At 41.9% G+C, this 14,528-nt stretch overlaps 1 protein-coding gene across 30 annotated transcripts in view; it reads left to right on the top strand.

Annotated features, from left to right (window-relative positions):
- The window catches only part of LOC139361218 (disco-interacting protein 2 homolog C-like), a 129,185-nt gene that overhangs the window by 74,835 nt on the left and 39,822 nt on the right, over positions 1 to 14,528 (top strand). For all 30 annotated transcript variants that reach the window (XM_071089735.1, XM_071089734.1, XM_071089737.1 and 27 more), the window contains 2 exons: positions 9,247 to 9,456; positions 11,950 to 12,084. In XM_071089735.1, coding sequence (XP_070945836.1) covers positions 9,247 to 9,456; positions 11,950 to 12,084 — 345 coding nt within the window. The remainder of the gene's footprint in view (positions 1 to 9,246; positions 9,457 to 11,949; positions 12,085 to 14,528) is intronic.

Here is a 14,528-nt window from a genome sequence, read left to right as displayed (position 1 = left end):
TGGAGACTAACCTGGTGGGATTTTATCAGAGCCTTCTGACCTGGGAGAAAGGGAAATACCCAACTCCAACCTCCAGAGCTGAAAAGCAAAAAAGAACGGAGTATCCAAGCACTATGGGACTTCCACAGAGGCATAAAATATGCATAACGGTAATACAAGGGGGAAGAAAGAGGAACAGAAGAAATATTTGTAACAGTAATAGCTGAATTTCCTCAGATTAATGCCAGACACCAAACCATAGATCCAGGAAGCTCAAGAAACACCAAGAAGGATAAATGTAAAAACGATGACGACAAAAACAAAACAAAAATAAACTCTATTTGGGCATAAAATATTGAAACTATGGTGAATCAAAGATTAAAAAGCAAAGAAACCAGAGTAATCTCCTTCCCTATGGAGGATCAAAGATAAGAATTATTTTCAACTTCCCCTCAAAAACCATGAAAGCAAGAAGTGGAGTGAAGTATTTAAACTATTGAGAGGAAAAAAATTCCATTAACCTAGAAGTCTATACTCTGTGAAATTATCTTTCAAAAGTGAAGAAAAAGAAAAGACCTTCTCCGACAAAAATTGAAAAATTTGTTGCCGGTAGACCTGCCTTGCAAAAAATGTTCAAAGTTCTCTAGAGAAAATAGTAGAGGTCAGTAACTCAGCTGTGCACAAAGAAAGGAAGAGCACAGTCTGTTTACAGGGCTCACAGCTGTCATCCTAACACTCTGGGAGGCAAAGATGGGAGTAGAGCTGGAGGCCGCTTAGTTGAGACCAGCCTGGGCAACGTTGTGAGACTCTGTCTCATTAAAAAAAAGCCAAACGTGGTGGCCAACACCTATAGTGCCAGCTACTTTGAGAGGCTGAGACGGGTCACTTCTTGAGCCCAGGATCCCGTTCAAGGCTGCGGTGAGCTATAATGATGCTGCTCCACTCCAGCCTGGGCAACAGAGAAAGACCTTGTCTGTTTAAAAAAATAAATAGAAAAACAAAAAGCATTAAAGAAGAAATAGTGAAGGTAGAAGAAAATCTTTCATTTTTCTTAACAGATCTAACTTAACAGTTCATTCATAATAGCGACGGTAAATATACTGTATTATATGCTTATGTATATGTCATATACACACACTTAAATATAAGTGAAATGAATGAGAGCAGTGATACCCAAGGGATGGGAGAGAGCAATTAGGAATTAGGGTTATTTTGTTATTATAGTGTGCTTGCATTATCAAGAAACCAGTGTAGTGTCATTTGAAAGTGGACTTGGGTTACTTGTAAATTTATATTGCAAATTCCAAGGCAGCCACTTAAAAAAAAAAAAAAAAGTAACTGATATGCTAAGAAAGGAAAGAAAATAAATCATAGAATATGCTCAATAAAGACCACAAGGAAAAAAAAGTGAAAGACAAAAACAAAGAACAAGGGCAACAAATAGAAAATAGTAACAAATATGGTAGATGTTAATTCAACTGTATATTATTACTTTCAATGTCAGTCCAAATGCACCGAACTATATATTATCTATAAGAAATCCACTTTAGATATAAAGACATACATATAGATCAACAGTAAAGGGATGGCAAAAGATATAAATGTTAACACTAATTTTTTGGTGTGCAATGGCCTGATATCTCACTGCAACCTCTGCCTTCCAGGTTCAAGTGATTCTCCCTCAGCCTCCCGAGTAGCTGGGATTACAGGCATTTGTCGTCATGCCTGGGTAATTTATTTATTTTTTCTATTTTTGTACAGATGGGATTTCACCGTGTTGGCCAGGCTGGTCTTGAACTCCTGACCTCAGGTGATCATTCTGCCTTGCCCTTCTAAAGTGCTGGGATTACAGGCATGAGCCACCGTGCCCGGCCAACACTCATTTTGAAAAATGGAAGTGGTGATATTAATTTTAGACAGAGTCGACTTTACATCAAGGAAAGTTACCAGAGATGACTATTACGTAATAAAGAGGTCAATACTCCAAGAAGATGTAACAATCCTTAAATGTACTTTTGCTAACAAAGTATCAGAATTCCAAAGTAAAAACTGATAAACTTCAAGGAGAAATAATTAACCCACTATTATAGTTGGAGACGTTAACACCCCTTTATCAGAAATGGACCAATTCAGTAGCCAGAAAAGCAGTAAGGACAAAATTGAAATCGGCATCCTCAGTCAACTGTATGTAACTGAAGTTTATAGACTATTTCCTCCAACAGCAGCAGAATACACAACATTCACCAAGACATACCATGTTGTGGTCCATTAAACACACCTTAACACATTTAAAAGAATAGGAATCAAACAAGTATGTTCTCAACCACAGTAAAGTAGAAATCAATAATGGACGACTGGAAAATATATTAGGATATTAAACAGTACACTTATACATAATACATTGTTCAAGGAAGAAACCTGAAGATTTCTTTGAATTTTTGAAGTAAATGAAAATGAAAACTTGTTAAAATTTGTGAGCTGCAGTGACAGTAATGTTTATAGGGAAATTTATAGATTTAAATGCATACGTTAAAAATAAGATCTAAAATCAATCAGCTTCCACCTTCGAAAACTAGAAAAAGAACATCCAATTAAATTCTAAGCAGGAGACAAATAATGAAAGAGCAGAAATCAATACATTGAAAACAGAATATCAGTAGAGAAAAATCAATGAAACCAAAAGCTGGTTCTTTGAGAGAAAATCTGTAAGCCTCTAACAAGAAAAAGAAATACAGCAGATAAATTACCAATATCAGAAATGAAATAAGGGACATAACTACAGATCCCATGGACATTAAAAGGATAATAAAAATTATGAATAACTCTATGGCCACAAATTTGATAACGTGGATGAAATGAACCAATTTCTTTAAAGACAGAATTTGCCAAAATTTGAACAGGAAGAAACGATCTGTATGGGCCTGTATCTGTTAAATTGAATCAGTGGTTAATAACCTTTCAAAACAGGAAGTGCCAGGCCCAGATGGGTTCACTGGTGAATTCTACCAAATATCTAAGAAGAAATTATACCAATTATCTACAATCTCTTTCAGAACATAGAAGCTGAGGAATACTTCTTAACTCATTCTATAGAGCCAGCATCATTTTAATATCAAATACCATTTTAATAACAAAATATTACAAGAAAACTACAGAACATCTCTCATGAACATAGATGCAGTAATCTTCAATAAAATATTAGCAAATCTAGCAAAAATTGTGCACTAAAACCACATGGAATTTCACGTATCCAAAGCCGGTTTAACATTGAAAAGCCAATTAACGTAATTCATCACATTAATGGGTCAAAGACTAACAGATGCCTCATCTAAGAAGATATAGAGATGGCAAATCGACGTATGAGATGATGCTTCACATCACGTGTCATAGAGAAATGCAGATGAAAGCAACAGTAAGATATCACTACACCAGAATCCAGAACACTATCAACACCAAAGCCTGTGAAGATGTGGAGCTGTGGGAATTCTCTCTCATTCATGGCGGGTCTTAATAAAAATAGAACAGCCTTTAGGAAGACAGATTGGTGGTTTCTTACAAAACTAACTATACTCTTACCATATGATAAAGCAATTACACTCCTTGGCATTTGCTCAAAGCAGTTGAAAACTTATGTCTACACACAAAAGCCTGCAAGTAGATATTTAGAGCAGCCTTATTCATAGATGTCAAAACTTGGAAGCAACCAAAATGCCCCTCAGTAGGTGAATGTATAAGTGAGCTGTGGTACATCCAGACAATGGGATATTATTTGAGGCTGAAAATAAATGAGCTATCCATAAAAAGACACGGAGGAAACTTAAAGGGCATATTGCTAAGTGAAAGAAGCAATCTGAAAAGGTTGTTGTATGATTCCAGCTTTACAACATCCTGGAAAAGGCAAGACTATGGAGACTGTAAGAAGATCAGTTGTTGCCAGGGGGAGGCAGGGATGAATAGGCAGAGCAGGAGAGTTTTTAGTATCATGTGATCTCTGTATGATACTGTAATAGTGGATACATGTTATGCATTTGTCCAGAGCCATATATTGTACAACACCAAGAATGAACCCTGATGTGAATGATGGAGTTGGAGTGGTAATGATGTTTCACTGTAGAAGTATCAGTTGTGACAAATGTACCAGTCTGGTAGGCAATGTCCATGATAGGAGACGCTGTGCATATATAGGGTATACATGAGACATCACTATGAAGCTGGAAAATATGACACTGAGATGAAATGGCGCTGATGGGCTTAACAGGTTGGAGAAGGAAGATGAAGTCTGTGGGCTCGAAGGGAGATGAAAAGGAATTAACCAAAGTGAAGCCCAGAGAAACAAAATGAAAGGAAAGCCAACAGAACCTCAAGCTCCTGTGATACGTCAATATACTTGTAATACAAGAAGGAAAAGAGAGAGAAGAGCAAGAACCTTTGAAAACAGGAGTCAAAATTTTCTCAGATTGATGTCAAACACCTGTGTCCGGCCCCGAGAAGTTCAGTGAACTCCAAGCAGAACAAGTATAGCAAGAAGCACATCCGAGTTCATGATAGCCAAAGTACTGAAATCCCAAGATTAAGAGGAGATCCTGAAAGGACTCAGAAGGAAAAGACACGTTACATACCAGAGAAGCATTTCAAAAACGCGTGACTTATGTGAAGATACAGTGGAGACCAGAAGACCATGGAAAGACATTTTTTTAAAGCACTAAAAGCAGGAGAAAGGCCTGTCAACTCATATCCAGGGAAAATCTCCTTTATAAACAGGGGTGAAACAACACATTCCCAAATATGAAAGCTGAGAGAATGTGTTATCAGCAGAACTACACTATAAACGTGCTAAAGAATGTACTTGGCTGATTGCAAAGGATATCAGATGAAAGGTTAGCTCTACGGAAAAGAACCCTAGAAATCATAACAGTGCACTCTAAATTTTCTAGAATATAAAATCATAGAATATTTTACTCTGATTTTATGGTTTTTGGTTTTTTTATGATCTTATAATTTTATGATATAAAATCATACAATGTACACACTTCTCTATGCCTCCTTTACCTGTTTTGAAGTCCTTGCTGTACCATGCACCAGTAGTTTATTTCTTATTATTTATTTATATTCTATTTGATAGATATGACACATTCTGTTTATTCATTTACCAGTTGGTTATTCATTGTTTCCATATTCAGCTGCCATTGACATTAATGTACATATCTTTGTGTATGCATATAATTTCTTTTATCTTAAGTGGATGCCAAGTAGCATGATTGAGTCTTATTGTAAGTTTAGGTTTAGCTTTTTAAAAACTGCCAAATTATTTACAAAATAACTGCACCATTTCACATTTCCACCAGCAGCATATGCTCATCCCAGTTTCTCCACATCATCACCACCAATAGTTACTGTTATTTTTATTTTTGTCATTCTAATTGATGTGGAATGGTATATCATTGTGTATTTACTTTGCAACAATGAATGATGCTAAGCATTTTTAATGTGCTTATTAGCTTTTAATGTGCTAATTCCTATTCATAGCCATTTGTATATATTGGTAAAATGTTCAGATTTTTTGCTCATGTTGTAAATGGGTTGGTTGTCATCTTATGGGTTACAGGTGCCTTATGCAATCTGAATATAAGAGTTTTACAGATGTAACGTTTCTCAGTGAAAGAACAAACTACTATGTAGCAGACAGAACAAAGCCTTTCCCCCAAGATACCCAGGTCCTATTCCCCAGAACTTATGAACCTGTTGTCTGAAGTGGTTAAAAGGCATTTTGCAGCTGATTAATTTAAGATCTTGAGATGGGACCATTATCCTGGTTTAAGTAGGTAGACCCACTGTAATCAAGAAGGTCCTTAAAAGAGAAAAGAACTGGAGACTGGATTGATGCACTTTAAAGATGAAGAGGGGCCATGAGTCAGGGACACAGGTGGCCTCTAAAAGTTGGGAAAGGTAAAGAAATGGATTCTCCTTTGAAGCCTCCAGAAGGAACGTAGTTCTGCTGACACTTAGATTTTACACTTCTGACTTCTTCATCAATAGGATAATAGATTTGTCTTGTTGTAAGCCACTAAGATCAAGGTAATTTGTTACATTAGTTATAGGGAGATAATCATCTTTTAAAACTTACTAGTTTTCTATTTTAATGAAGTCCATTTCACTAATTTTCATGGGTTGTGTCTTTGGGAGTTTTAGAAGTGTCATGGTCTTACTGTTCTTTCATTTAGGTCTGTGATCCATTTGGAGTTAATTTTTGTGTGTGCAGTAAAGATCTAAGTCGGATTTTTGTTTTCGTTTGGTTTGGGGGATTCTTTCCCCCACGGTTTTTCTTTTTGGTGTGTGGGTACCCAGTTGCCACTGCAACATTTGTTGAAAAAACAAACTACCTTTCTTTTACTGAATTGTCTTGAGACCTTTGTCAAAAATAAATTAATCATAAATATAAGGCTTTATTTCTGAGTTTAATTCTGTTCCTTTGATGTATACATCTATTTTTGTGCGAATACCACTGCCTTAATAACTATGACTTTATGTAAAGTTTTGAAATCAGATAGTGAAGTCTTCCAACATTGTTTCCCTTTTTCAAATTTATTTTGGCTATTGTAGGTCCTTTGTATTTCCAGATAAAATTGAGAATAAGCTTTCCATTTCACACACAGCCTTCTGGGATTTTATTAGGCAGTGCCTTGAATTAATGGAACAGTTTTGGAAGAATTGTCTTGATAATGCTGCGTTTTCGAATTCACGATCATGAATCTGCCTCCATTTATTTAGTTTCCATTTATTTGGATCTTTAATGTCTCTCCGTAATGTTTTATAGTTGTCATTGTACACATTTTGCACCTTTTTGTTAGAAGTTCAGCTGAATGTCTTCTGCTTTTGATGCTATTGTGAATGGAACGATTTTCTTAATTTTATTTTCAGGTTTTTTATTGCTAGTATATGTATATCTTTATCTTGTGTCCTATGATCCCATCAAACTTTGTTTTAGTAATTTTTGGTGTACTTCTTGCCATTTTCTACATGCCAAAGTCAGGTCATCTATGAATAAAGACACTTTTATTCCTTTCTAATCTGGATGTCTTTATTACTAAACTTGTTAATTTATTTCACCAGCTAGAACCTGCCAGATAATGTTGAATAAAAGTGGCAAGAGGGGACATCTTTGTCTTGTTCTCCATCTTAGGGAAAACGCATTCTATTGTTTACCATTAAATACAATGTTAGCTGTGGCTTTTCAGGAATGTACTTTAACAGGTTGAGGAAATTGCCTTCTATTCATGGTTTGTTGAGTTTCGTTCTCTTGAATTTGTCAGTACTTTTCTATGTCTCCTAAGGTTAACACGCGGTTCTACTCCGTAATTCTTTACCGCGTATGACATTAATTCAGTTTTGAATGTTAAATCAACCTGACTTCCTGTCCCCATGGTGTGTAATTCTAGTCACCACTGGTCATGCTGTATCATCCATTTCATATGCTGCTTGCTTGGTTTGCTGCTATTCTGTCGAGTGTCTATATCACATTATTCTGCAGGTTTCTTGGAAAAGGTAGGTGGGAGTGAGGAATGAAAGATTGGAAAGGGTTTTGAGAAGACGTTCTGGGGAGATGGTTGTGCTCCAAATGGACACCTGGTTGTGTACCTTTCTCAAAAGTCTCAAGGCTGTGTCAGTTTTACTTTTACTTTTATATAAATTGTGTAAGTTTTCTTAAAAGGCAGGGTCGGCCAGGCGCAGTGGCTCATGCCTGTAATCCCAGCACTTTGGGAGGCCAAGGCAGGCAGATCATGAGGTCACGAGGTCAGGAGATCGAGACCAGCCTGGCCAATATGGTGAAACCCCGTTTCTGCTAAAAATACAAGAATGAGCCAGGCATGGTGGCACTTGCCTATAATCTCAGCTACTTGGGAGGCTGAGGCAAGAGAATCACTTGAGCCGGGGAGTGACAGGTTACTGTGAGCAGAGATGACACCACTGCACCCCACCCTGGGCAACAGAGCAAGACTCTGTCTCAAAAGAAAAAAAAGCAAGATGATAGAGAATTTTCAGGCTCCTAATATTATTGCTTGTCTAACAAGTAAACTTTTTAAAAAATTCCCAAACAGCGTAAGTCATGTGACAGTGGTAATAAGTGTGAATATTGTTTGCCCTTACTGTCTTTTAAGAAGCAAACCAGTGTCTTAAGATTATTTGCTGTGACTCCTTCTCTCACTCAATGATCTGGAGCTGCTCACCTGAGCCAGCGCCTCCCATCACTCACTTGTAGGTAGGATTCTGAGTGTCATTCTTACGTTGAAGTTTAACAAATACAGCAGCAATTTATTCCCAAAAACCTTGGTGCTGCATGAAAAGTTATTAAATGAAAAATGTTCTCGCGAATTATAGTGAAAAAAGGGATGTATTTTCTCATAATCCAAGATATCCAATTTGTACAGATAGAAAAATCAATAATGACAATGTATAAGAAACGAATAGTGTAAAGGTGAATAGATTTGAGTGCAAAATGTAACATGAGGGTTTGTTGTGTGCCCCAGAGGAAAGCGGGGAGGTGGAGGGGCCGCTCTATGTGAGGCACATTCTGCTTTCCCTCCTGTTACCATCATCAGCGTCTTGATCCTTAGAGAGCTGCATGGGTATCGAACACACCGATGTAGAAATAAATCAGCTGCATGGGTATCTAACACACTGACATAGAAAGAAATCAGTTGTATGGGTAACTAACACACAGACGCAGAAATCACCTGCATGGGTATCTAACACACCGATGTAGAAACAAATCAGCTCTATGGGTAACTAACACACAGATGCAAAAATCACCTGCAAGGGTATCTAACACACACACCAACGTAGAAATAAATCAGAGCCCAGAAGAGCATCTCAGCCCCATCTCGGGGCTAAACATAGTCACACTGAGACTCCTGAGAGCTGCACAGGCCCTCCGCCTCCCCTTGCCCTCTCACTTTCTGACTGACACAAGAAAACACTTGGTTTCTTCCCAAACTGCTGTGTAGAGGAAATGTGTCAGTGCATCTTTGAGATGACAGTATCAAACATCTTATAGCATGTTTGTATAAGGTGCTTTGGAAGCAAAATTCATTATGCTAAAATAAATGGTTCATTATCTGAAAAGTGGTTTAAATTCTCAAGAGTGTCTACGGCAAAAAGTCATTAAACAACTGTTCAGACTTGCGTGAAGTAAATCTGTGTTGGAGGGACTGAGATTGTAGTGCCTGTTTTTGCTGCAGCATATAGCAAATTGCCTTTCTTCTTACACAGATACCTCTTATGGCTCAGAAGATGAAGGCTCAGTGCAGGTGGACTCCCAGGGCGCCCCGACCTCCAGCCAGGGCAGCATCAAAGTGGAGCACTGGATCAGTCAGGCCATCCACGGCTCCACCACGTCCACCACCTCCTCGTCCTCCACGCAGAGCGGGGGCAGCAGAGCTGCCCACAGGCTAGCGGATGTCATGGCCCAGACCCCCATGGGTGAGCACGCTTCACAGTGTCTTTCTGTGCCTGTTGTCTAAACCCCTTTGTGTGTGCACGTTTTCCTCTGTTTGTATCTTGGCTGTGGAATCCCTTAGTGGAAAGAGCGCAGAGCCCCTCTGGCCCCTGGGGTGCTTTGGTTGGATTGTTTCTGGAAGCTGCTGTACTGCTTTTCTCATGCCCAGGTTCCTCCCACAGCTGGAATTCCAGGGGCCTTGTTACTGGGGAATCCCGCAGCCATATCCGAATTCCAGGGGCCTTCTGTTTTATAAGTCCTTTCGTGTTCCTGGGGAATCCTGCAGCCATATCCGCTTCTATCTTTTCTTCTCACTTATGCTCCTGCGTGAAACCTTAACAGTCCCAGTCAACAGGACAGGGTTTTAAAGTGTGCTCCTCCTGACCACGGGAGTCATTTAAGGAAACGAGGGCTTTAAGCACGGCCGCTTTACGCTGCTGTCTGCCACAGGTGTTCAGATTTCTTGGGCGTGGCGCACTGTCTTGTGTAGGTTCTATGACAAGGGAGATCCTCTGTATTAGAAAAAGAGCAAAGTTAGGATCACTGCCCTACAACGTTTGAAGATGCCGTGGAAAAGGAGTGAAGTGAGAATTACTAGAGCTAGAGTCGACACGTGGGGGAGCCACGATGAGCCTCGCGTCGCTCTGCCTTTGAATGGTTCAGGAGAAAATGTTTTCCATCAAGTATGGGACTTGGGTTGAATAGGTTTTGGTGTGTGTCTCTATTAAAGCAGTAACCGGAGATGACTGTGTACCACTTCGCCGATGACGGAGCACGAGCCGCAGGCTCAGACCCTCCCGGCACCAGCTACCACAGGAAAGCCTGATCTCTGCAAAACCCTCAGTGGGAAGCAGGTGGACGTCATGTGTGATCAGATAGCCGACAGACACCCCAGAACCCCAGAATGTTCACTTCTAGATCACTGACTCCTTCACACCCAGAGGTGTTTGGGATTGACTTGGGTCCCAGCCCCTTCGGTGCTCACTGACACTGAAAGCGTCAACTGTTTTCTGTCTGGAACAGGAGTTTGCTGTCAGGAGAGCTGGGTCTGTCTCACTTTTCCCAATTACTGCTGCTGGGATCTTGAAGTCCCTTCTCCTGCTTTAGGCTTGAGTGAGGGAAAAAAAATTGAAAACAATAATTTTTCTCTCTCAACTGTTGTGAGTATAAAGGAGAAAACAGAAATACTCTTTAAAAGTTTGCAAAGTAGTACTCAAATGCAAAGCAGTGTTAAACTTCAGTTTGACACAGTTTCAGGAACATGTACACTCGTTTATGTGAATTAATAACCCTACCTGAAATCACAGCAGGCTAAACATTGAACAGAAATGTGTGACTGCTACGTATTTTTCCATAATAAAATTCCATGTGTATATTGGATTGCAGGATAGTGGCCAAGGCTCTGCCAGACGTGAACGGGGAGGCCAGACACCGCCTCTGCCACTTGGTGGAAGCATTTGTATCCTCAGATTTTATTCAATTTTAAGAAAATGCACAGAATCTTACCAAGGAAAACACATATTTTTGAATAAATGGATCACTGCACTTGGGCCTCCCTGTGTGGGTTTACCCTTTCAATACTGGAGGAAGTTTTAGTACAAAGAATTAATTTATCCAAACTATGAGGGGCTCCTAACTCATGTACGTCAGGGCTCAGTGTGACCCAAATGTAACTCTCGGCTGATCGCGTTCCGGTAATTTCTAATTGGGCACAAAGATAATCCTCCTAGACTATCTGGAAATTTTCTATAAGTTTGGGAGTTTTTTGGAAAAGCTGTGACAAAATAATGAAACTTGAAGAGCAGAAATATTTTGTGTGGCAAAAGAAGAGAAGTAAAAAGTCAGATGTGCATTTGACCTTCTGAGATAATCAGAAGCCTGTGAATGAGAACTTAGCATCTGTGATCATGTGTGCGTGAGTGTTCTAAGGAGTCCAGGCACAACATAGTCACACTGGCCAACCCCCCCGCCCCGATCCTACATGGTCATAGCCATTACTGTTCCCATTTGATGAAGAAACTGAGGCACGGAGAGCTTTAGGGACATCCCCAAATCCCCAGAAGTTTTCAGAGCTGGGCTTCCATTTCCAGGCCCTGGGCTCCAAAGCGCGAGTAAAGCCCTGGGCTGTGTGGACGGTGGCCGACAGGAAACGGGACCCTTCCATGAACACACACACGCTTCCTGGCGCCCTGCCATTGCCGGTCTAACGTTATTCTAGTTAAAATGCCGCTGACGTGGCTCCTGTTAGGAAATTGAGGTTTCACCGAACTCTACTCCATTTTCGGCAACATGAGTTATGCTGGGGTCCCCCTTTGTGCCAGATGTTTGTGGCAGACGTGGCTGAGATCGGCTTTGGCTTCTCACGGCACCCCCAGGGTGAGCGTCTGCGCTCCCGTCTCTTCCTGAGCTATGGCTTGCTCAACCTGCAGAGCAAACGCCACAACCACCAGAAACACTCATGATGTGCTTCTTTACAGATAATCATTCTGCACCTCCTGACGTAACCACGTACACCTCAGAGCACTCCATACAGATGGAGCGACCACAGGGTTCCACGGGGTCCCGGACAGCGCCCAAGTACTGCAACGCCGAGCTCATGGAGACCGGGGATGGTATGTCCCAAAGCAGAGATGCGTTTTTTTCTGGGAAACGGTTTGTGCTGATGTCCCGTTCTGTGCCCGTGACTGGGTGTGTTTCTTCCTGGGGTGCAATCTGCTGCCATTTTATCTGCTGAATAACGAACAGTGGTTCAGCAACTGAGAAATTCTTGTTCAGGTGTTAAGACCGTGAACAGTCACTTAGAAGGGCAAGATGAAGTTAAATGTACAACAGAATTACTGTTAGATGGGCCGATATGTTGCTTTAGACTTCGGAGGAAAGAGGGTCTTTTTATCCATGTTGGACAGAGATGTCAGCGACTTGGTAACAGGCTGCGGCCCAGGGCTGCTTCTTCCTTCCTGTGGCCTGGTCTTGGTATGTTCTGATTACAGCGGCGGTTTGTATCACCTAGCCGCTGTTCTATTTAAGTCTTAGTCCTTCCCCGGGGTCATAAAAGTCAGTGTAGAACCTAGCAGTGAATGAAATACAATGCCCCCGTGTGAAGCCTCATCGAGCAGCCTTGGAATGGCGTAATCTTGTAGTGCACGGGACTCGCAGGCGGACAAGGCGGCCTATCCGAGCCCCAACAGGTAGACACGGAGGACTATCGGAGCCGCAACAGGCACAGTGGACAGGCACAGTGGCCAGGGAGGACAGCGCGGTTTTGTGGATCCACAGGACACTGTGGCGTCCAAGCACGTGCTCCCAGAGGAGAGGACCCTGTGGGAGCTGATGCTGGGAGCTGGCTGAGATTCCAGCGAATAAGACTCCCTGTGACATGCACAGCTGCCATCTGCGCTGCAGCTCCTGATGCCAAGATGGTCGTGCGATAAATGCACAAAGCGCATCTCCAGCAAAAAGCCGCCGAGTGTCCACATCCAGGATATCCACCACGGTGGCTTTTTGGTGTTAATACGATGAATGTGAGCAGCAGGTGGTCTGCGTCGAGTGTGACTGTGCCACTGCAGTTTTGTTCTCATGTCTTGATGAGCATTGAACGGTTCCTGACGAGGGTAGATAAGGATGCTGTGACCTGAGACTCTGCAGTATTGTAGCTTGAGGAACCAAGGAGTTTTTCTGTCTTGCAAAGCCGTCAGGGAGGATGTTCCAGGCTGGTGACTGCTCCATGAGGTATTCAGAGATCCAGGTTCCTTTCAGACCGCTGCTCTGTGTTCCCACGGACACGGCTGTCCTTGCTGTGGTTGGGACTGGGTGATTGCCACGCTGGCAGGGGTAGGCTTAAGGTGAGAGTGGCTAGGATTTACCTAATCTACATAATGACAGGGAGCCTGGGAGTAAAGTGTAGCCATGGCCTGGAGGATGGATGATGGATGTTGGTGAACGACTGTCTGCACTCACCTCAGCTGGCCGAGGGATGGGAAGGACGACTGATGATGCCGTTCAATGGTACCTGGTTCTTTCAGATTTGACTTCCTTATGGATTTTCTGCTGTAAAGAGGAGAGAGCCTGTGGTTCTAGGCCAAGCATCTCACTCATCTCATAACATCTTGTATCCCTTAGCCAACATTTTTGTCAAGTTTCAGAAGTCCTATCAAACTGGCAAGCATTTCTCAGTTTGGTTTAACCATTGGATTTTATATCTGTGTCTGCATCTCTATTTTACATCTATGTGGTTATTTGACACTCTGTAGTACATTTGTAATAGGTTCTATTTGGTGGAAGTTACTCTCAACAAACCCTTGCTGCTACTTGAATTTTCAAGGTTGCAAGTAGAAAGGAGAGAATAAAAACCACATCTTCTCTAATTTTAAAATTTGTTGTTCCTCAAATCACACCAGAAGTACAAATATTACAAATTATAAAAGCAGTCAGAATCAAGGTTAAGAGATTTCTGGGTGATTCTGGCTAATCAGCAGTATTTGCTGAGGTGTGTGCAGCAGAGCAACATGCCAAGAAGCCCGGGACGGGGAAGAGTTGGGAGGCCAGGCTGTGACTTCAGAGGTGCTGTTGCCTCAGGAAGAGGAGCTAGATGCAGAGAGGATAAATGACCACAGGTGTGACCACCGCCGTCCTTGCCGCGGTACGGGGGCCTTTGTATGGGGCCCTTTGTGAGCTGAGTTATGAACCAGATGAAGGCTGTGCAGGCGTGTGAGAATCCAGGCCAGACTCGACGGGTGGAGGCTTGGCAGAGGTGAGGGGCCAGACAGCCTCGCTAAATGTGCAGTGGCTCACTGCAGACAGTGCCCATCAGTCGCCGGACAGACCGGCTTGAACTTCAGCCCCCATGGCAGCTGCCTTTACCTGTCTGCCTCCACCTTCTGAGGCCTAGAGGCGTCGCAAATGTGTGGTTTTTAAACAGATTTGGATGAGTTGTTTTCTGCACAACACACTTTGACAGACGGAGGCTGGTTCTCCACAGTGGCCCCAGGGACTTGGCAGGGACTGGTGGGACAGAGCCTCAGAGCACAGCACCAGCTCCCTGGGAGAAGACGGTGCC

This window comes from Macaca nemestrina, unplaced genomic scaffold (assembly GCF_043159975.1).
Source record: "Macaca nemestrina isolate mMacNem1 unplaced genomic scaffold, mMacNem.hap1 Scaffold_105, whole genome shotgun sequence".
In the NCBI taxonomy this organism is placed as follows: Eukaryota; Metazoa; Chordata; class Mammalia; order Primates; family Cercopithecidae; genus Macaca; species Macaca nemestrina.
Note: the sequence above shows the minus strand (reverse complement) of the source record. Positions and strands in the feature narration are given on the sequence as shown.